The sequence below is a fragment of the Rhipicephalus microplus genome, chromosome 3, assembly GCF_043290135.1.
Source record: "Rhipicephalus microplus isolate Deutch F79 chromosome 3, USDA_Rmic, whole genome shotgun sequence".
Lineage (NCBI taxonomy): Eukaryota > Metazoa > Arthropoda > Arachnida > Ixodida > Ixodidae > Rhipicephalus > Rhipicephalus microplus.
Window position 1 is genome coordinate 120,059,302 of NC_134702.1, and position 22,319 is coordinate 120,081,620.

General features: G+C 43.3%; 1 protein-coding gene across 1 annotated transcript; it reads left to right on the forward strand.

Moving 5' to 3' along the window:
• Positions 1-3,025: 3,025 nt before the first annotated feature.
• Positions 3,026-8,329, forward strand: LOC142802925 (neprilysin-1-like). Its single transcript, XM_075888009.1, has 2 exons — positions 3,026-3,154; positions 7,988-8,329. The coding sequence occupies exons 1-2, from the start codon at positions 3,026-3,028 to the stop codon at positions 8,327-8,329; spliced, it is 471 nt and encodes a 156-aa protein (XP_075744124.1).
• Positions 8,330-22,319: the final 13,990 nt, after the last annotated feature.

A 22,319-nucleotide genomic window follows, 5' to 3' on the forward strand; every position in this document is an offset into this window, starting at 1 on the left:
TGCACGCACGGATGGGTGGATGGACACACGGATCGTCACACAGACGTACGCATGGACGGACAGAAGCAAGAACGAATGAACGGACGGATGCTTTGCCCCACTCTCTATCATCCATTCCGTGGATATTCTGCCATTTTTTATTTCATCCTCGTTTCGTGCCGTTTCAAAAAAAAAAAAAAAGAGGAAACAGTTTTCTCCGCTCGTAAGGAACCGATTGAACCAATTTTGGGGGAATTATGCCCCTTATCGGACACAGAGCAACTTCCTCTGTCTAACTAATGTTTGTTATGGGGCCTGATGAGTGGCACTACAAAATCTTGTGTTACCGTGCATGTACAAGACACAAGGATATTGATTTTTCGCGCAATGAAGTAACGCTAGAAGTGTTCCGTGGGAGGGCTCCCCTTGTATACTTCCCTTCTTATTTTGTCGCGCAGTACAGCCACACCTTTGTGGCTTGTACGTGTTAATGAGCCCACTAGCACAGGAAAAAGTACTTCCAAACTTCACTTATTGTGTTTAACTGTTCATTTCTTTACCGTTCAAAGAATAAAAATTCTCATTTTATTTTCATGCTTGCAAACCAGTAATGAAACCGGAAGCCATGAACACTGCAACGTCAATGCTGCAAAGAATTCGCCAGGCCTTTGGGATTGCTTTTAACACATCGAGTTGGGTCGACGGCTCTGTGCGAGAAGTTGCAATCAAGAAGCTCCGCAAAATGCAGTACCATGTGGGAAGTCCTGGTGAGCGAGTAGACTCTGCCAATATCGATAAATATTACGGTAAGCAGATACCGCAAAATAAAAATTGAATAAATCATGTGAGAGAGCTCACGAAAGGGGTTATAAACGGTCTTTTTTCAACTTTAGTGAGCTGTATGATTGATCGCTTGCGTGAAAGGTACTCTATTCGCTGAGAGTACAGTGTAATCTTCCACCCTTTGGGTACTACAGCAACTGATCTAGGTAGCGCTTACAAACCTATAACCAAAGTGACAAGAAACCATTTTAATATCTCCGTTTTAGTTTTGTTCACATGAAGTTATTCGGTCATGTATGTGTTCGAACAGCTACTAAATGAGCTAGTTGTTTGATGTTGGCTTGACGATGCGCTTACGGTCGGAAGACACCACGAAGAACCGACTACAAAATACACAAGACACATTGTTAACAAAAGGAGCGTTAACTACACCAGCTTATATTTTTCATGCATAGCCCATATAAAAAGATGTTCTAGAAAGCATGGGCGAAGTGATGATACACCTGACTTCACCTATGCGAGGTCCACCACAAAGTCGATTTCAAGTGTAGATAAATCTATCGATAGTTTAAAGTGCCAATACATGCGTCACTGAGCCATCAATAAAACTATCCCTCGCTGAAATCGAGTTGCTGATGGATCTGACATAGTCTGCGAAAGAAATGTCCTATTTCTTTCTACGTGCTTTTGTGAACTTCTATTTATAATAATATTTCCTATGCATGAATAATATCATGCAGTTAAAGCCAGCTTACGTTCTGTTAACACTGTTCTTTGTACTTTGTATAGTCTCTCCATCGAAGAGTCTGGCGATCATAAGCGCTTCGCCAAGTCATAGATGTGTCTCAGGGTCACAACCCGTGGCCTGAAAAAGCAGGAGAGGACTTATTGAACTAAAGCATCACATTTTTAGACGCATCAGCTGATGCTAGTAGCGCTACTAAACTGTAAAGTACAAGTTCTTTGTACATATCTTGAAAGGCAGATGACAACTTCAATGATGAAACGTGGAAACGCAGTTCGGCGCCTCGATACTTGAAAATCGGCAATGATAACACTGTGTTCGAGAGAAACGTAGATTTTTTTTAATTTCTGCTCAAGCGCTAGCTGCACACCAAATTATTTTAGTAAAACTTCATAATTACAGGACTCAGGCAGAGGATCACAGTAATGATCATACCTGAGAAAATCACACACACACACACAGAAGGCAGTAACTTTTGCACCTTTGTGACTACTGCGCGAAGAAAGTGAATTATTAAAAAAAAAACGGGCACCTATAGATGAGCAAAAACTGCAAACGAGTAAATGCTTCATGTGGTTGGTGCGAGCGCTATCGTAGTAAATGTCGGTGAAGCAACCTTCCAGGGTTGAAATCCGTTCATGCTGTAAACCTATGAAGATTAGTCCTATAGGTGAATGGTACCTCTAAAACAGTTAGTACAATTCTATTTTGTTAGTTTTCTATATTGATCATTTTCTATTTGTTTAATATATAAAGAACTAATTTCCTTAAGTACGCTCGTAATGGGATCAACAAACAGCCTCACAGGAATATTACAATGCGAACTTAAGCTTACCTACTAGAATAAATGGTATGCAGGAAACCATCCAGTGGTAGTCCGATGCGCAGGGCTGTCGAGATAAAGAATCCAGCCTCAATATTCTCGTGAATACAAAAGCAGCAAAATATCATATTCGCTGTGCCCTCCACGTGCAATACACAAACCAGCTATTAAACGTAGGAAACCTAAATAATATATGGCTCAGTTTGTTTGTTTTTTTCATCACAATCCACAGATACAGTGCCGGATGTGGAAACAAAGAGGTTTTTCAAATCGTATAGGGCAGCTCTACAGGCTTCAGCCCATCGATCATGGACAGACCAGAAGAGCTGGATCTTCGATGAAACGAATGTTAACGCGTACTACATACGAATACTGAATACTGTGGTGATTCCTACAGGAATTCTCCAGCACCCCTTTTTTAATGTCGATAATCCCACTGCTTTCAATTATGGTGGCGTTGGCTCGGTGAGTAGCTTTCGAGGCGTATAAAACTGTATTAAACGCAGCGTTTTACGAAGCAGTAAAGTCTGTTGTTTTAACGTTTCATTCGTTTACTACAAATGTCTTATAAACGCGATTATGAGCCGGAATGAACAATTACCAGATGCAACTAGTTTTGAAGTAGAAATTGAAGTTAGGGGAGCACGAAATGTATTTCTATTTTCTGCTCATTCCAGATAATTGGTCACGAGATAATGCATGGTTACGATGTTGGTGGCTCAGAGTACGATGATGAGGGCAAGGAGAGAGAATGGGCAACGCCAGAGTTCCTGAAGAAGTACACAGAGAGGGCACTCTGCTTGCGGAGGTCACATAAAGCTGCCGTGAGTGCGTCTTTTTTTGACCTGTTAGGCTAACCTCAAGACTGCCGAGAGAAATGTGGAACGAAAACACACTTGAGTATTCAGTGTGACTGCGGTAATAATAAGAGCACATTTTGACGTTCATGAAAACACAGAAAAACTGATTAGCTTAACGCAATCTTGTGCAGCATTTGACCAGCGACGGCTGAATATTCCTGTCCCTAGAGCGGAACAAGTTCGCAGGCCAATTTTATTGCCCTGCGAATGTTACTGGCACTCTGGGCTTTGTACGCAGTAGTTACCGAGTACAAAATTATTTCGTTTAATAGTCATGCACGTCAGCCTTTTGTATTGGACATTGGAGGGTGAAAACATTTCTCAATGATAATCAATTTTTCTTTTTAGCGGGAGGTAGTTGTTTTTTACGCTTGAGCACTTCTTATACTTTTTTCAGCATTAACTCCGAGCCTTCCTGGACTACAGTTTGCATCCCTGGTTCCAATTTCTCTTAGCTGTAGCTTACATGCTGACAAGAACTGTCGGCCTTGATTTTCGAAATATATTTTTCAGGCATTGTGTTGCTTTATTTCAATTAAATGGTGACTGTACATTTTCTGTGTAAGTGTAATTGTCGTCTGAGTTCCAAGACTATTAGCCCCGCGAAGGTGGAGCATCGCTGCCTTGCGGATGACGTCACGGCACGGACTATTCGATGTGAGCCGCGGCGCGCCTACATAATGATGCGTTCGCATGGTGCGCTGGTCCAATGTTTCCGTTCGCTTTTTGGTCTTTTCAAGCAGCAGATGAAGGAAGAAAACAGATTTAATAATGTTTCAGAAAAAAACAATAAAAAGTTTGCTGTTGATACTGCACAATCACGCGCTGGGTCGTATGGCAATGCGAGATGAATGAAAAGGTCTGTGTTGCGCTGCTAGCCTCGGTGATAGATTCCATTCGTGGCGACGACAGCCACATTCCGACAGTTTTGAAAATCAAGAACACGCTTCTGTTTGAATACAACAAACACATTGACGCATAACAATGTAATTTTGAGAAGGAATTAAGACACCACATTTACATTATAAGGTTGAGGTATGCGTGGGTGAATTCTTTCGGGGATAACAGGAGTTTTCTTCCCTTAAAATAATTTGTACCGCAAATATCCACGTATTTACAGGCAGCGCTTTCACAAGTGTATCAAGTCCGCACTCGTATGCAGCTTCGAGTATCGCAACATATAGCGGAAGGCGCTCGTTCTAGAATAGCACCGCCGCTGTTGTGTGTTTTTCTCAAGTACTGGTTCACTCAACACGCTGTTTAGTTTCATGTTTCTCTCGCAATAATCTTGAAGCTTTAATTGACCGAAACTATTGAGGTTAAGTGGGGTTGAGGTAAGGTGCGGAAATTCCTATGGCGGTCAGATTTTGTCTTCGTGCAGAATCATAGCAAGCACGGTCGCGCTCTGACCTACCAGTTCAGATAGCCACCTCGTACGTTGAATTTCTTTGCAGTTTATTACATCTTGGTGGACATGGTAAGTGAAACCAGTTGCCGCCTCATCTAGGCGATGGTCGTTTAGGTATTACTTGAGTCCAGAGCTTATGAGTTGAAATTTTTTTCGCGGTTTGGAGTGGGCGCCTATTTGAAATGGTAATTTTTCTCTCTGCATGGACAAAAAAAATCGGGGGGGGGGGGGGTAGGCGATAAGCCCGGTGAGCTATCCCCTGGTTACACCACTGCTTGGGCCACGTCTGTGAGTGCGCGATAATAGGCGTACAAATCGACTTTCTGACGTTTGTGTTGAAGTCATTGCTATCAGCGGTGCTGCCACGTGAAGCTTCCATTAGCGTTTGTGACGTGGTGGTAGGACACTGCAGCATTTCGCGCAAATTAGGGTGTAAGACTATCCCTGGCGAGTGTTAAGAATAAACGTGTACATATGATCCTAGTGAACGGAAATATCTCATCATTTCTGAAATCGTTGTATGTGCGGCAGTATTATTTTGTTTGTTTGACGAATAAGTTACGTGAGTGCTTATGACAGTGATATTTGTGTAATGTCTATTGCTGGAGAAAGCGCAGTTCTGTAAAATCATTTAAATCATTCGAAGATGCACGCGTAACTTGCACTGTAAAGTACAATATATTTAGTGAATTAAAAAAGCCCCAATGTCATTTCTCAGACTTCGGCACAGACATGATCTCACGGAGTCTGCGCCTAGTTGTAATAACGTTAATAGGACTGAGCATATTTTTTATAGCACACAATCGTTGGTGTACGCGATAAAAACAACGAACGTAGTCTCCTGCATCACCATGTTCACAATAAAACTTTCATTCGGACGGGAATCTGGCTATATCTTAAGCTTAAGCTTGGAAACTTTTTACAGCTATAAAAACGTTCACTAGTTGTGAAACCTTGCACTTTTATGACGATAGTTATAGCGCGAGAACAAAACGACGACACAGAGACAAGAGTCGTTTTGTTCTCGCGCTATAACTATCGTCATGCCATACCAACTAGCCCAAACTGCCACACTTTTGCACTTGCACTTTTATGTTGAGAAATTTTGTGTATCGAAACAGAGGAATTAAAAATTGGCCCCGTATCTGCGTGTAATTTAGAAATGTCGTCAAAAAGTTATAGCCTTGCGTGTGGAGAGAGTGAACAAAACATTTATTTGACGTTCTGCGCAAGAAAATCGGTGAATGGTATTCCAGAGGCGCTGCGTTAGAGTGCCTCGAGCGTGCAGTGGAGGCGAACGAGTGCATTTAGCCACGTCACACGTGAGACATGACCGCCATCTGGCAGTTCTTTTTAGAAAACAAAGCGCGTAGCTCTGAGACGGGCGTGCGCACCTGTCTCAGAGGTGATAAGGTGTAGAACGCAAGGCGACGGATAGGTGCCACCACCGTCTAGTCTTAGCAAAGCGTTGGAAACACTCGCTTCTTCGTGCATGCGTTGCATGGTGAGCGCAGCGTGATAAACGCTGCGGTCTTTAGAATTATTTATGTATGCTATTTCTAGTAAAAGACGCACATGCAGAATATATACGTGTTGTTAGGGTGCCTCAGATATGCGCAATAATTGCTTTTTAATTGACAATCGCACTCGTATGAACGCTAAATCTTGAGCAACATTGGTGGGCGCTGCGGATGGGGTTGGCGATTCGGGGTATTGGCTGGTGCTGTTTAGAGTATCCGGTTTGCGGTAAAGGTGGACAAATAGACAAATGTACAGACACACGGGCCAAATTTTTCACGTAGAAGGTCTCCAAGAGAGATTATCGTCTTTAATAACCAACGTATCGCTAAAGAGCATGTACACGAAAGGCACGGGAAGAGGCGACAAGCGCCAGCGGAGCAGGTGAGTCCGTGCTGTGATGTCACCTCGCCGCAACCGCAGCGCCGCCAGTGTTCGTTCTCGGGGCTAATACGGGCTCGAAGACACTAAAAAACGCCGTCTATAGGCGCGCATATAGAATGAGCTGTGCTTGCAGTAGCATCTAAAACAAGACCAGGCTGGGCCTTGAATTTTAAGAGGTGAGCACCGGTATAGGCTGTTTACAGCGTTGCACCAAACTTCAGTTTTTTACAGGTTGCTCGTGAAGTATTTACTGTTGAGTATTTTCATGAGAAGACAACTCAAAACTTAGGTTACTTACAAAACTAGACGCTTCTTTGTTGATGTTGTTTTCACTATCTGTAGTGAGTGCGAGAAGCAAGTGCATCTGCTTTTTAGGACATTTCGCGCTTTTCTCTTCAGAGAGAAAGTATAACAATAAAACACGTTTCTTTGACAAGAGTGTGAAGTTGGGTGTATTGGTAATGCCTAACTAATGACCTCGTGCCAAATTTATGACACAGGACAAGAGAAATGACGGAGTTCCTTCTGTGTCTTATTTTTTTGTGCTGCGTTATCAGATTCGTTTTTTTTTCATATTGCCACAGACTTTTTTTATACTTAAACTGGTTATTTGCAATCGTAACACAATTAGACATGTAATGGATTAGATATGCATTGTACAAAAAATAGCCCCAAGTTTTCAAAGCAGTAAGAGCTTGCGAAGCTCTGCGCCACCTAAATATCTTCAGGTGACGCGTTGTGTCGTTACGTATACCGACAATATCACATGAAGGCCTCACTGCAACGGAAGGGAGCGTCACTACATACGACCCGTCCTTCCGCACACCCGCATTGAGTTTTTATTGACGATGCTGTAGTTTCTGATGTCGGCACGCGTAATGCTACGACTAACGTAACGTAAGCTTTGACTTTTTTTTTCATTCAGTATTTTCGTACTTTCTCATTATTTGCACAAAAACAATTTCCGCTGAAACAGTACGGTCAGTGCGATAGAAAACGAGTGTAGTCTAATCTACTCCAATTGATGATATCTTCAAAATGAAGCTCGTAATAATGTGGAGTAGTCATTGCGGCATTCCTCGAGGTTTCTTCTAGAAGCACGTCCTTCTCAAAGCTTGTCGCACTCACAAACAAATTCCTCAAAAGAGATGTGGCTCTCTTTCGAGTTTCACCTGACTTCTGATTACGTTGAATATTCGGGGTTTATTGGGTGAAGGTACTTAATGAGATCTGAATGAGATCAATGTACTCTTCAACATGAAGCTCAAGCGTTCTTCAAGCTTGTATACCTGCTCAAAGTGTTCAGCCTATACTAAACAGATCATTTGTATGCTCTGCCTTAGTACTGCCAATAGATATTTCTCGCAAACAGTTTTTTTCGGAAAATACTTTTCGTCAATCCAGACAGTACTGCAGTGCGCCTAAAACGTTAAATATATATATTAAACGTCTCCATTAGATTGTGCACTTTTTTGAAACCTTCGCAGGCAGCGATCAAAGCCCGACAGGCTGTGATCAACGACACGGTTGACTCGGAGAACTTGGCCGACTTGGTGGGCAGCGCGCTCGCTCACGCGGCCTTCTCCACCTTGCCACCCGTGGAGCGAAATGCGAAGCTTCCGGGCCTCAACATGACGGCCGAGCAACTGTTCTTCATTGCCTACTGCGCCAAATGGTGCGAGACGCAGAGTGGGCGTTCAGCCCGCTACGCCGCTGGCCGCCTCCGCTGCATCGTGCCACTCATGAACATGGCCGAGTTTTCAGACGCGTTCCGATGTGCGCCAAAAAGTCCCATGAATCCGACCGATAAGTGTGCCTTCTGGTCGTGACTGCGTGGCTTACATTGTTTCCTTTGCATATGCTTTTTGAATATGACTTTTCGCTAACACTAACATCGAAAAAAAAAAGCTGGAATGAAAACTCATAGGAACGACGAAGAATGAACGCTCTTTGATTTTTGCGAGTGTTTTGTAGCGTGAACACTTCTTCATTATTAAGAAACCGCAATGCTTGTGCGGATGACCTTAACTGCTTGAACATGTAGAATGACTGCTTAAAATTAGTCTGCTCATTAAACTGTGTTTACTATATGTTAATTCATAAGATTTTTTTATACTCATGCGATTTGGTCTTTATGAATGTACTCCCCGATCGCTTAGAACCAACGCGAGAACTTGCTCTTCCACAGCTTCCATTTCCGTTCTGGGATCAATAAAATATCAGTATTACCTGCATAAATTCATACTTTAAGCACTGGCTTCTTAAGTCAGCTTGATTGATTGATTGATATGTGGGGTTTAAGATCCCAAAACCCTCATGTGATTATGAAAGACGCCGTAGTAGAGGACTCCAGAAATTTTGACCACCTGAGATTCTTTTACGTGCACCCAAACCTGAGCACTGTTATGACCGCGGTTCGCAGGCGCCGGAGGTTCGGGATGAAGTTGTCGAGGCAGGAGCAACAGAGACTGGAAGAAGGTTTATTTACATTGTGTACACGGTGAGCTGTCGTACATGACGAGCTCTTTCTTACATGGCGAGCTCTCAGATCTTTTGTTTCTCTACACGGTGCTCCTTCAAATGAGTCGGGGAAGCTCATCAGTAAGAATATGTTCTCCCCAGATCCCTAGATCAGGGAACACGTGCAGATGGTACTGTCCAATCACAGATCACACACAACTGGCGAGGGGGACAAGCATGCACGCCCCACGTGAACGTCCAATATTGAGGCGTGATCACTGCACTCTAAGGTGACGCCAGCCGGGCTCTTTTTCTTCGTGTGTGTGCCGCTGGTCGAGGGGTCCCAAGCTCGTGACAGGATACATAAAAGGGTTCGCCAATCTGTTCGCTTAATTAGCGTATGCTGTATTTGTTGTCTTTTCTCGAACGGCTTACGGTGTCGTGGCGTCACGACGTCTACCTTCCGGCTAGGAGGGACAATACCTGGCGGTCATAGGCAGCCGGCCGGTCGGCTACTTGCTACAGGATCCCAAGAGCGCCGCTCCCTCGTCAGCTCTGGAGCCAGTCACAACTGCACACGGGCGTACAACATTTCTGCCTCAATCAGAAATGCAGCCACCGTAGCCGGGATTAAATCCCGGATTTCTATCACACTAATCAAGTCGGCTTTCTATCATAGTATTCTGTTTTGCTGTAAATGTGGAATGTGCCCGGATGCGAAGGGTTGAGCAGAACGATATAGGCAATAGACGGATTTGACATTGTCCGTCGTGTAATTAATCGCCACGGCCCGATTACTCCATTCAAGTTACGCTGAAAATGTAATTTATTTATGCAAATCGCGAATAAGCTAGGGTAGATCAACCGCATTTGTTCGAAATTTTTTTAGCGTGCCCTAAAGTTCAACACACATGATTCAAAACCATCAATTACGTCGTGCCAGCACCTAATGATTTTCGTTATTCTTGGCCTTACATCATGAAGGAAGGAATTGTCATAATTTGGGCCTGTTCGTTTGACACCAAAAATGATTTGCAGCGCAAGAAACATACACGCGTAATAAGAGACGTGAGGTCTTATGTAGTCACATGTAGCACTTGTGCCTTCATTTGCCTCTTATGTTTTCTTTGTGATTCCTGTGGTAGAAATTGGTCAGTGTAATTATCCTTTTGTGATGACCGATGGCTATTTCACTTTTAGACCACACCTTACTACATATGTTAATTTAGTTCTTTAGCCGACATGATGCCTGTATAGGTTCTTTTTCGAAATGAGTGTTCACGCCAAAAAGGGGCTTCGTGGTGGAGTATTCGTCTTCCACGCATCTCGTACGGATTTTTGAGTCACATTCGATCACGGATTTTCTTTACTGCAAAAGCTGCTTTGAAATCACAAAAAGAAGCTGAAAATGAAAATTCTTTTTTTTTTAAATTTGGCATATACCACGTACCTTGGGAACTGACGTTATGCGAATCATGCGGACTCAAGGCAACAATGTTGTAGTTTTTTTTATAGAGTGGCACGTTATGAAATTATGGGAAATATATCTACAAATGTTCCACGCACTGAGAAATGATGTTTTTTTCGTGCCAATCGGTCACACTCCTTTCGTAAATGGGGCCGGAGCAGCGAGCAAAGTGACGTTCGTGCTCTCTCGCATAACAATTCTGATAGGCGTGCAGGAGAGACCGTTCTCCGTGGAGGCGCCGCTCTCCGAAACGTGAGAAGCAACGCGAACGCGCGCGCTTTTCGCGCACGCGTACGCGTTACAACTAGACGGCGGGAAGTACAACTATATGGTTGTACTTTGCACTGTCTCGCTTCTGTTGACCAAAATGCGCTGAAGTTGAAGAGCTCTAAGAATCTCTAAGTGGTATATATAAATGACGTGCCTTTAGCGCTCTTTCCAAAAACGAAGAAAGCACAAATTTTCAGAGACCATGATTTATTAAATGAAATCACCCACGCTTATAACGAGACCGAGAATGTCACCATCACCGCAAGATTGACTTTAACAAAAGCATTGCAAGTTTTCGCGAAGCTCACAGCAGGAAAAGGAACCGAAGAAGCATAGTATATATTGATTGAGAAATCAAAGCACGTTTTGGTATCGTGCTTGCGCCAGTAAAATGTTTAATAATCATGTAGTCGCATCTGTCTTCGAGTGAAGTTTAACGCATCGTCGCTTTTTCAGTCTACTAAGTTTTGTCGAAGCATCCCGTTCTCATGCTTCAATCTGTTCAGCTCCACATCATGAGAAGAGAAAATTGAGAATTCCCTGACTTACACTGGGTTTAACACTGAGCCTAACATTGTTTTTGCATCTCTAATGTTCTCGTAATACAGGCTGCTGATTTGCTACAGTTAATTTTAATATATACTGTATTGTATTTAGTGAACCATATTACAGTCCCCACGCTCCCGATGTTAAACTACGCCCACTGCATCATAAAGGCTCTCGCAGTGATCGGTGCGGTTCTTCAATTGCACGAGTTTATCGCATTTCATGCCTGTGAATAATTTCACCTGTCTACGTAACCCCCCCCCCCCCTGAACGTTTCTCAGACTCTTCGGTGTTTACTGCGTCGCTGTAACTTATGATAGTTAGCTGTTACACGATTTACGTGGTGAGTTCAACACTAAGCCTTCTTTAAAGATATGTGATGCTGTTTGTTAATTTGATTTAAGTTACACGAAGTTACACTGGCGCTTTGTCTGTTAAATTCATTGTGGTATTGAAACCACTCGGAAACGTGTGCCCATGCCGCCCGAACATGAGCTCAATCACACTGCTTCTACTAGCCTTTACAGCAAGGCCAGAATCAAAAGATACTGTGAGTACCCAGATTGGACAAAAATAATGAAACGTGAGTGAGTTCTGGATCTCTGCTGTTGCAGGTTTCATTTATGAAGAGAAATGATGAATGCTTGTGCCTTTAATCTTTCTGTAGCCGATCTTTTTGTTTACTCACACAAGTACCTGCTGAAAATCACGCGCGAAAATGCAGTCGATCAAAGAAACTACATTTGTCTTTAACGTTGAAATGGTGGCTGCCGTGGTCGGTCTGCACAACTGGTTCTCACATTACATAAGCTTCAGCCATTCTTCAGTGAGGCTTGTTTGAGCACTGACTGCAATGCTGGAACGTATATGGTTGCTGTTCAAACAGCGCTATTAGCAGTGCGCGTGATGCCAACCACATGCAGCTGAGAATCGTACAATCGAAGGCATTATCAAATTAAGGCGTCAGAATTGTGATCGTGATTCACGGTAATATTATCCCACCTTTTGAGCCCAGCACTGCTCTGTATGATTGTCAACTGTGAAGCAAAAGCCCGAGAAAACCATGGCTTGCATTTGACATTGATGCGTTTTGCGAATACGTTGAAATGTTTCGTAGAAAAGAACATATTTTTGGTCCTTATGTATTCCTTGCTATTTCTGCGCACGTTTATGGTGATGACACCTCAAGCGGTGTGTATAAATGACCTTTTTTTTCGTAGGATTGAATTTTAGCATAAAAGCGCTTTGTAAATATGCGCTGTGAGGCTGAATAGCACTGAAACACACTATATAAATGCTCACAATCATGTGCCACCTGGCTTCGCAATCTATATTGGCTGCATTCATATTGACAAAAGTTCTTGTAAACAATTTCGTTATGTAAAAGGTTATAATCCGTTGCATGTGTACATTCAACGTCCCTGTGATGATTTATGCTTGCATCAGTGATTTGTAGGAATCTATGAAAGTGCGGAAGGTTGTACTTAACGGCACCATCGAATCGAAGTTGGCCGGCTCTGTAGGCGCCGCGGATTTCCAAGCGGCTTTCTCTTCCTTACCCTCTGCTCAGCGATATGTGAGTCTTTCAGGCCTCAAACTGACGGCCGAGTGAGTCATCTTCATTGGCAACTGCGCTGACTGATCTCAGAGCCAGAGGGTAGCTTCATGACGCTATGCCCAAGGCCACTCCCGCTGCATTGCGCCACTCTCGAAAATGGCCAAAATCTATCACGCATTCTGATGCGCACCAGACACTCCTATGAAAGCGCCTTAAAAAATGTGCCTTTCGGCCATGATGACGAGTTTTCCGTGACTTACGCTTCTTTTGCTTTTCATCTTTTGATAACATATTTTGTATACTACATGCCACTAACACGAACGTTATTATTACTTCTCATCTTCGGGAGAAGCTGCCACGGTGGTCAAGTGGTTAACGCACGTTGCTGCTGACACGCAGTTCGCCGTACTGAGTCCCGGAGGTGCCGGCCACGTTTTTGATGGAGGCCGGAATGCTTGATACCAATGTGCTTAGATTGAGACGCACCTTGAAGAACCCCAGGTGGTCAAAATATCCGGAGCCCTTTACTGCAGCGTCTCTGATATTCATAAGGTCGTTTTGAGACGCTAAACCACAATAGTTATTGTATTTACTTTGTTATGAAAGCCTTGTCTATTGGGACCTAGAGATGAAATTTAAACTTTATTGGTTTACAATATTATCACTTGCTTATGCCTATTTGTGAAGGGGTGCACGAAAAGAGGGCGCACGAAACTGTCACAACGCACTGACCCCTATCGTTGCCTTTGCCGTCGTGTCAGCGGCGATATTGTCGCGGGGGCGTGACATTGAAGAAGACAGCGACTGCTTCTGCTTGTCCAAAATGAAACTCCCCATTTATCCAAACTTGTGGCCGGTACATGGGAAGTCAGATTAAAGCGATATACACTGGCACTGATAGCGGCGAACGAGTGCAGCGTCGGCCGTCGATCAAAGTTGAGAAGCGGTTATGTGCGCCGGCATTTATACATGTCTCCTGGAATGTTGCAGCGTTATAGCTAGCAGCTACGTATGTTCCAGAACAATCTTGTAATGCTCGCGTTGTGCACGTAATCGCACCGATAAGTTGAAACTACACGTCACGCTCATGGTGCGCTCGCGGTGATTTTGCTTGCTTCACATGTACAAACTTTGATATAAGAGACGTGAATGAATGACGAAAGTACAAGAATGGTGCAAACATGATAATCATGATATGCTCTTTATGTAAGAACATGAATACATAACGCGCTCATGATCCGCAAGTGGCCGTTTCGCTAGCTTCACATATACCAAATTTGGCATCATTTGACGGGAATAAACAGCGAAGGTAAATGACACGTGTGAACAAGATAATCGTGAGATGCGTATCATGTAAAACGTGGCTACATGCTATGTTCATAGTGCACGCGGGGCCATTTCGCTAGCTTCACATATACCAAATTTCGCCTTACGTGACATAAATGGACGACCAACACAAGTTCCAGGCGCAAACATAATAATCATCACATGGAAGTCTTGTGCGGCATATCTTACATGTCTATCGCTGCTGTTGCTAGCATTGCAAACGTTAGTGGTGCTGTCGTTACGTGACGATAAACAACGCACTTGCGTTTTATCTGGATACGTGAGTGCACGTAACACTTCTAATTGTGTTGACTGTGTTTTACATTTGTCTGCTTTGTAACGTTCTGCTGATTTGAAAGTGACATACACACTTTCCTCGATGTTGCTTCGCATATCGTCGATTTACACTGCACGAGGGATGTGTCCACTTTGTATTTCTTGTTTTATTCATGTATTCATGTGTGTGCGCAAAAGTCTCTGAAAATTTATGCATAATGAAAACAAAATAACGGCCAACTTAGATTTCTACTGATTAATAGCACACCCCAATTGCACGTTATTTGCGCAGACAAATGCGGAGGTATAACCGAACGTTATAATACAATGTTGCGAAATGACATTTGTGCACTATATTTGGTCGGAAGTCTGTTTCACAGAGTAATACAGCAATTTAAAAGTTTATTGGGAACCTGCTTTTTAAGAGGGCCCGTATCGTTTTCTAGGCTTTGGACCCTCTTCTAATGTAACCATGTCATGAAAAATTAATAATTGATTGCTTCATTGATTGATAACTATAATGTATCCATGAACCATTATTTTTCTGCTAATCATGAAAGACTACAATTTTCCAGAATAAGCAAGTGGGCTGAGTCAGTCACATATTGTTCATTTTATTTTAACCCTTCTTTGTCACGAGTAACATTCCGAAAATATTTTGTCTTGTGGACATTGTACACGCTTGTTATGCCCACCATGAGGCGGAGTACATCGCTTCGTGTCACGGAGCAGGCAAATGTGTGAGTATTTGCGACATGGCGCGAAGCGAATGTCCGAGCAGCTGTGATGCTACCGCACCTCCCTAGACTTAGGTCCACTACTGCTTTGACTTTTCGTAAAACCAGCGCCACTCTCTAGAGTATGATCTGACGAGCGGAGACAATTGTAAAGGTGAGAGAATTTCTCTACCACGTGGTGGTCATGGTTGTTATGAACGTAACCTTGCGCTTAGACTGCGAATATTTCGATGTGAAATCTGATGCTCGAGAAGCATGTTAACACTTACAGTGCTAAACAGCACAGATGCCGAGGGCACAAGAAAGCGGAGGCATACAAACGAAACCAGTGCTATCAGTCCAGGCCCTGTGTGCTTGTCCTGTCTTTTCCCCTCGTCCTTTTTAGGTAAACAAAATGAATGACTGATGGTTTATCAACTCCTATAGGAGATAATAAAAGTGCCTAGAAAACAGCATGAAACAGAAGCTAACGTTCTAGGCAACGCCGTACACCTTGTCTAATATCAGGTTGGAATTCGCTTTTTAAGGGGCCCTGCAACACTTTTGGAGCATGGTCAGAAAACGCTGCTCATCGGTAGTAGAGGCTCCCGACAAAAAACGAGCATAATAATGTAGCGCACCACGTTGCTTCACTGACATAATAAATTAATGAAATTATCTAAAGTTGTTTCCTCTTCTCTCGGCAAATCAAGGAATAAGCTAAAAAATCACTCGTAAAAGACCCAGCTATCAACCATTGGCTGAATTGAACATGGCACGCTCGGTAGTTTGAGATCGCCGCAGGAGGCCGCGACCTGTCCACGCGTGCGCACGTGATGCTACTGAGAACACTTTGATGCTACTGAGAACACTGAGAACTGATTCGAGAAAAAAGAACGAAAAGAGCCTCAAGGTCATGAGGCGAGCGTGACATTTTCCTTTGCACTGTCATCGCTTCCTGCGGCATGCGACAAATATTTGTAACTCCACTCGCGCTGGACAGATTTATAAAAATTGTGCGGCGTTGAATTCGTGAGGAAAGAAGATCTTCCAGTGAATTTGTGTCACGGTTACTTGAAGAAGTGTTTCAGGGCCCCTATAAAGTAATCTAAAAAGCGTTTCAAAAAGGAAGCAAAAATGTTTCTTCTTTAAGAAAGATCACTCGATACGTAAAATAAATAACGGCGTTGTCATCCAAATACAATTTCTAAACAATTGATGATGTCATGCGGCGTTCAATTTGTTTTTACACTTAGTGTACATGCAATAAAGGCTTAGATACATTATTTTTTTATTCCCTCTAATAGAGTGATAGCTGAATAGATTCACAAGCAGAAGTGGTCGTAATATTATTATGCAGAACAGGAACAATTCCTGTAGAGGATAAAACCTTGAAACCACACACTCAAGTTATTTTTACGGAATTAAGCTGTCGAGTTCCAAAATAAATAAAATTATGATATGCATCGAAGTGGTCTGGATCCTTCCCCTCTTCGCTCATTTTGTGACAAGGATGAAACGATCGAGCATCTTTTTGTGTCGTAAAGCCGCTTCAGTTTACTGTGGAAAAGCATTCCTAACGTGACCTTTATTTGCATTACATTGAACTTAATTATTTTGAATATTTTCTGCTTAAGAGCTGCCTCATTAGGTCCTTGTCATCGGTATATCTCTTCCGCCTTGTAGGGAGTAATCTCTTCCGCAAGTAGGGAGTAATTGTAATCGAATGACGTAGTTTTTATCAATATTATCAAAATTAGTAAATAATTTATTTAGGCGATCTTCAATTGGTTAGATGTTCAAATATGGGATGTCTTCTAAATATTCGTTTTGGGCAATCACCTTGAGTCGGTGCGAGCCACGCCTCTAAGCCAACATATTCATCATAAAATCAGATAAGGCGGTGACTACACGTTGCCACACACAAGTGGCAAAACATCTCTACATATTGTGGTCACTAAATTGCAGCTCTATATGATTCAGCTGCCAAGAACAGAACTTTTTTTAGGATGCAAGTGTTTTGTACTGAAGTCCACCAAGACTTCACTTGCATATTTGCTGGGTGGAAAAACGTCAGCGAAATACGGAAACACTGTACGTGCCTGCCGCTCTCACCATTGAGCCACGAAAGCTCATGCATTGGCTTTTCTTAATGCGCCATCTCTCTCTCACACCTTCTTCCTTTCGAAAACAATTTAGGTAAATGGAAGGTAGGGAGAACAAGACTGCCATCTGGGATCGTAAAATCAACTACCCCCTTTTGAAGGAAGTAGTTGTCGGAAAGTGCCGACTTTGGTGGATAATCCAAGTATCAGCCACACGCCTCTGAAATACCTTTTACACTTTGTTGTCGTTGTGTGTGGCTGACGGTGATAGAAAGTTTCGTTGAACCCTTCAGAGTAGGAGAGAGGCTTCAAATCATGCAATCTTTGTGCAATTACATTGAGGGGTGACTGGTTGTGATCTTTTTTCCAAGCTCTAATGCGTAAATAGAGGATAATCTTTGTCTGGCATGGTGCTTCTATAGAGAACTTCTGCTAATAATTGAGTTTAAACTACCAACGTCGCTCTGAAATGCTGGCAACTTGCCTCATGTGCTTCACTTGCCTCACACTGAAAGAAAACCTATTCACCCTCTGTTTCATGAACAGATGTGCCAGGCCAAGCACTCTGCTATTTTAAATGCCTAAAAAATTAGTACGATTGCGCCTTTCCCAGAAGGACATGGAAATGTCACAAACACTTTGCCTGATTTCTCCTCGTTTAGCATTGAACAGTACATCAGTTGTCTCACGTACCATAGCTTTGAAAGAAGAAATCACCGCCCAAACACTCCATACAACTGGTTAACCAGCGAAAGCTCAAACTTGTGGCTCCGGTGTTTAGCAGCGAGTTCAACCCGACGTAGCACTGAAGCTTTTCGTCATTATTGGTTACATGCTCATGCTTTTTATCGAGGTTAGACATACGTTTGGCCTAGGCCTACTTTGGTGTTTATATCACATACGGCACATTATACCTCACATGATTACGGTCATAAAGGAGGAGTTTGATGAGCGGGTAAATTTGTTTCGTAATGCGTTATTCATAGTGGTTGTTCTCGAACCACCGACGATCAGAGACATCGCATCCAAAGCCAAAGTGCCACTTGAGAGCCTCCCGCCGAAAGTGTGCGTTTACCCCGGCAGAAAACACGCTCCCGCAATCGCCACAATGACGCTGTCGAGTCAGCAGCGGCGCTTGACCGGCGCGGCGTTGGTGCAAGCGTTTGGCATCGCCAATTCACACGGAGGCGTGGTGTACTGGATTCACGCACCCGGAGCACTTGCAATCTCGTTTGCGATCGATTTAGCTAAGCTTAGAATGCTGCTGGATTATCGATACGCAGTTGTCAAGGTCAATCTAAATAGGTCGCGAAAGTCGGATTGAAAAGTGGTTTCAAACCCATTGCGACAGACAACTACAACCATGTGACAATTTAAGCGCGACTAGGGGAGGGGGAGGGAGGGACAAATGTGAAAAAAAAATTGGACGTTTATTTTCAATAGCTTTATTTTTATTTGTTACAATAAAACTGTAGATTACGATAAAGCTTTGACCTTTGGCATTTGGTTGAGCACCATTTTTTTTCGTTTGGTGTTAGAAAAGCAGGCACAAGCAGGCTGTCTGGAACGTGGGCTAACGAATTTAGGGGCTTATCCGGGCAATGTGTTATCAGAGCTTGTGTCAGCGTGTTCTTCGGTTTGGCGCATTACCAGGTCAACGAGGCATTGTGAACGTTTCAGTGGTAGTTTCATACGTACCTAGAGAAGTGTACTTATTTTTTATGTGCATTTTATAGTTCAACTAGCTCACAGAATGTGTAAATAGCCGCTCCTCCGACTTCCGAGTGTTTTCGCTGCGGACGGCTGGCGTGCCCACGCCTTTGGTGACTGTAAACGCGACAGGCTAAGCAACAAGACGCTGTGCTCTAGGGCTGCCAAAGCTATAATTTCAAAACTGCTGTCTCACTGCTGTAGTTTTCAACGAGAGGGCAACGCAAATTTTGAAACTATTATGCCATTGCGCTCGTGAACAGCTGTCTCACAATTGCCTCTGCGAAGTTTCTTGTGCATATTGCAAATAAGTTATTTCACTAATAAAACAACTTTGCTTCCTTAACATTTTTTAGTTTTGTTTTTTTTTCTTTCTCACAAGCAATCAGCGAGACACAACTGAGGGGCAATGAATTTGCGTAATAAAAATTGGCAGATTCCACGTACAGTGGGAATCCATGATATGCGAAGCACAAATGAGGGAGGTTGATATCTGACTTTAAAATCGCCACAACATTACGAGATGGAGGTAAATTATGCCATACATAACTTCCGTGTAATGATTATCATATTTGGATGAATCGTTTACCTTCGTCATCTGTTCATGTCACGTGATGTCAAAATTAGTGTATGTGGAGCTAGCAAACCGGCGGTGAGCAGTCTATTAATGTGGTATGTTGTCATGCTCCTACATGGCACGCGTGTCATGATTATCATGTTTGCACCATTCATATGCCTTCTTCATCCATTGACGTCACGTAACACCTAATTCAGTATATGTGGAGCTAGCGAAACGGCCGCGAGTGCATCAACAGGCCCCAATGTACTCCAACGTGACGTTGGCCCACGCGCACGCTGGGCACAGTGACGCTACGTTAGCAAAACCCGAGCACTCTATAGTTCGACGCCAGGTGGGACCGGTGCGACAAGCGTCCGTCGGTGCGGCTTGACGGCAACCGGCGCTAAATGCGACATGCTGCATTTCGCGCAGATGCGTTAGCCGGACACCACTGCGTCTGCCTCTTTTCGTGAGGAAGAAACACCGGATGCGCTGAAACGCGCATGCGTCAAAGCAACGCAGCGCGGCGTGGGCATAGAGATGGATGGATGGATGTATCTGGCTGTGCCCTTGAGATCGGGCGGTGGCTCACGCCACCTAGCCATAAAAATAAGTACTATCACTGTGTGTTGAAGGATTGAATTTCACTCGCGCCTCGATTGTATCCGCCAATCAGTTAGCCTCCTTGTTATTTCTACTCGTTTAAAACCTATTTTGCCTTCACTGTAACCAAACCCCAATGCTTTGAAAAATTCGGCGCTACTATCTTCGACTATAGAGGGGAGCCCTTCACAGAACATTATCAAATGTTCAGCCGTTTCCTCCTCCTCTCCACACGCACTACATACCATGTCCGTGCCTTCGTATTTTGCTCGGTACGTATTGGTCCGCAATACTCCCCTTCTAATCTCGAAGAGCAGAGAACAACCCCGACAATGATCGTAGACCTTTCACCTTGGAATTTCCTGCTCAAAAGTTTGGTAGGTCTCCAGTGATGGTTTAGTAAGTATTCACATCTTCCACATGTCTCCGGCTGTTTCCTTCACCTTCTTTTTAACCAATGTTTCCTTTTGGCTTGGTATTCTGCTGTTCTCAAAATACTTGCTTGACAATCTTGAGTTCGTTTCCTCTACTTAGTATCAACATTCTTCATGTACAAGTAGCTGAAAAGTTTCCTAGCCCAATGCTCCTCTTCCATTTTTCTCAATCGCTCCTCAAATTCTATCCCGCTGTTATAGCTTCAATGCACTCAAATGATGTCTATCCCATGTTTCTCTGTACGCCTTTGTTTGGGGTATTCTCGTGTTCTCTCGAAGAAAGTGTACCTGTGCCACGGTGTTTAATTTCCAATCTTGCTTGAACTTTTGATTTCATGCACAAGACCGCATTGCCGAACGTCAAACCCAGGACCATGACACTTTTCCAAATCCCTCTCACAACGTCATACCTAATGTAGTTCCACAGAGCCCTATTTTGCATTACAGCTGCATTCCTGGTGCCCTTAGTCATTACGTATCTTTCGTGCTCCCTTAGTTACTCAGCCCCGTTATTTATCTATACGCCCAAGTATTTGCATTTACCCACTATTTATAGCATGACAACTGTATCTTATGCTCACTGCCTTTGTTATTAAAAATCGTGATTGCGGATTTTTCCCTGCTGAACTTCAAATTTACCTTATCTCCCTCATTGCCACAGATGTCTCTCAATCCCTGCTGATCTCCCTTGTTGTCGGCTATTATTTATATATCATCTGCATACATCAATACTGGCAATGACTGTTCAACATGTTTTCCTTGCTTGGCAAAAGGGAGGCTCAACCCGAATTGACTCCATTTATTTTGCTTCCAGTCCCTGGAGATACATCATAAACAGTATAATTAACAAAGGTGACAAGGAAAATCCCTGTCAAAGCCCGCGTTGTATCTATATAGGTATATTTAGAAGATTAGTTATTCCATCTTCCACATCTAGTGTGTCCAGTATTCCCCACGAGAATAGTACATCAGTATATCTATGGCAGGAGCGGCCCCTGGCGTGGCATCGCCGCCGTGACGCGACGAAATGAATGCGGGCGCGCACACGCGCCGGGTCACGTCGAAATGTATTGACGCCTTGACTGCGGCATGTCGTCCATTCGAGTCACGTAATACAGAATTAGAATTTAGTATAAGTAAATCTAGCGAAACGGCCACATGCGCATCATGAGCGTAGCATGTAGTCATGTCGTTACATCACACGCATATCATGCTTATCATGTTTGCACCAGTCTCATGCCTTCGTCATCTATTCACGTCCTGTTATACGAAATTTTGTATAAGCAAAACGAGCGAAACGGCTACCAGCGCATCACGAGCGTGGCATGTAGTCAAGTTGTTGCATGACACGCACGTCATGATTTTCATGGTAGGGCCGGTCCCTAGTGTTCGCTATGCAATAATTTTACACCATACCAATTTTGCTATATGTCATGTGAACGACACCACTCCAAGAGAAGCACGATCATGAAATGTAAGTCATGACATTCATTACATACATGTGATGATCGCATTTATTGAGAGTTCGTCAAACAGTCATGCTATGTTATACCAAATTGCGTATTGATACCATTATCCAAACGGCTGGGATATCTAAAAAAACTCAAGTGGCTAGATAGATTGATAGATCATCATCATCATCATCATCATCATCATCATCATCATCATCATCGTCATCATCATCATCATCATCATCATCATCTTCATCATCATCATCATCACCATCATCATCATCATCATCAACTTCATCATCATCATCATCATCATCATCATCGTCGTCGTCGTCAT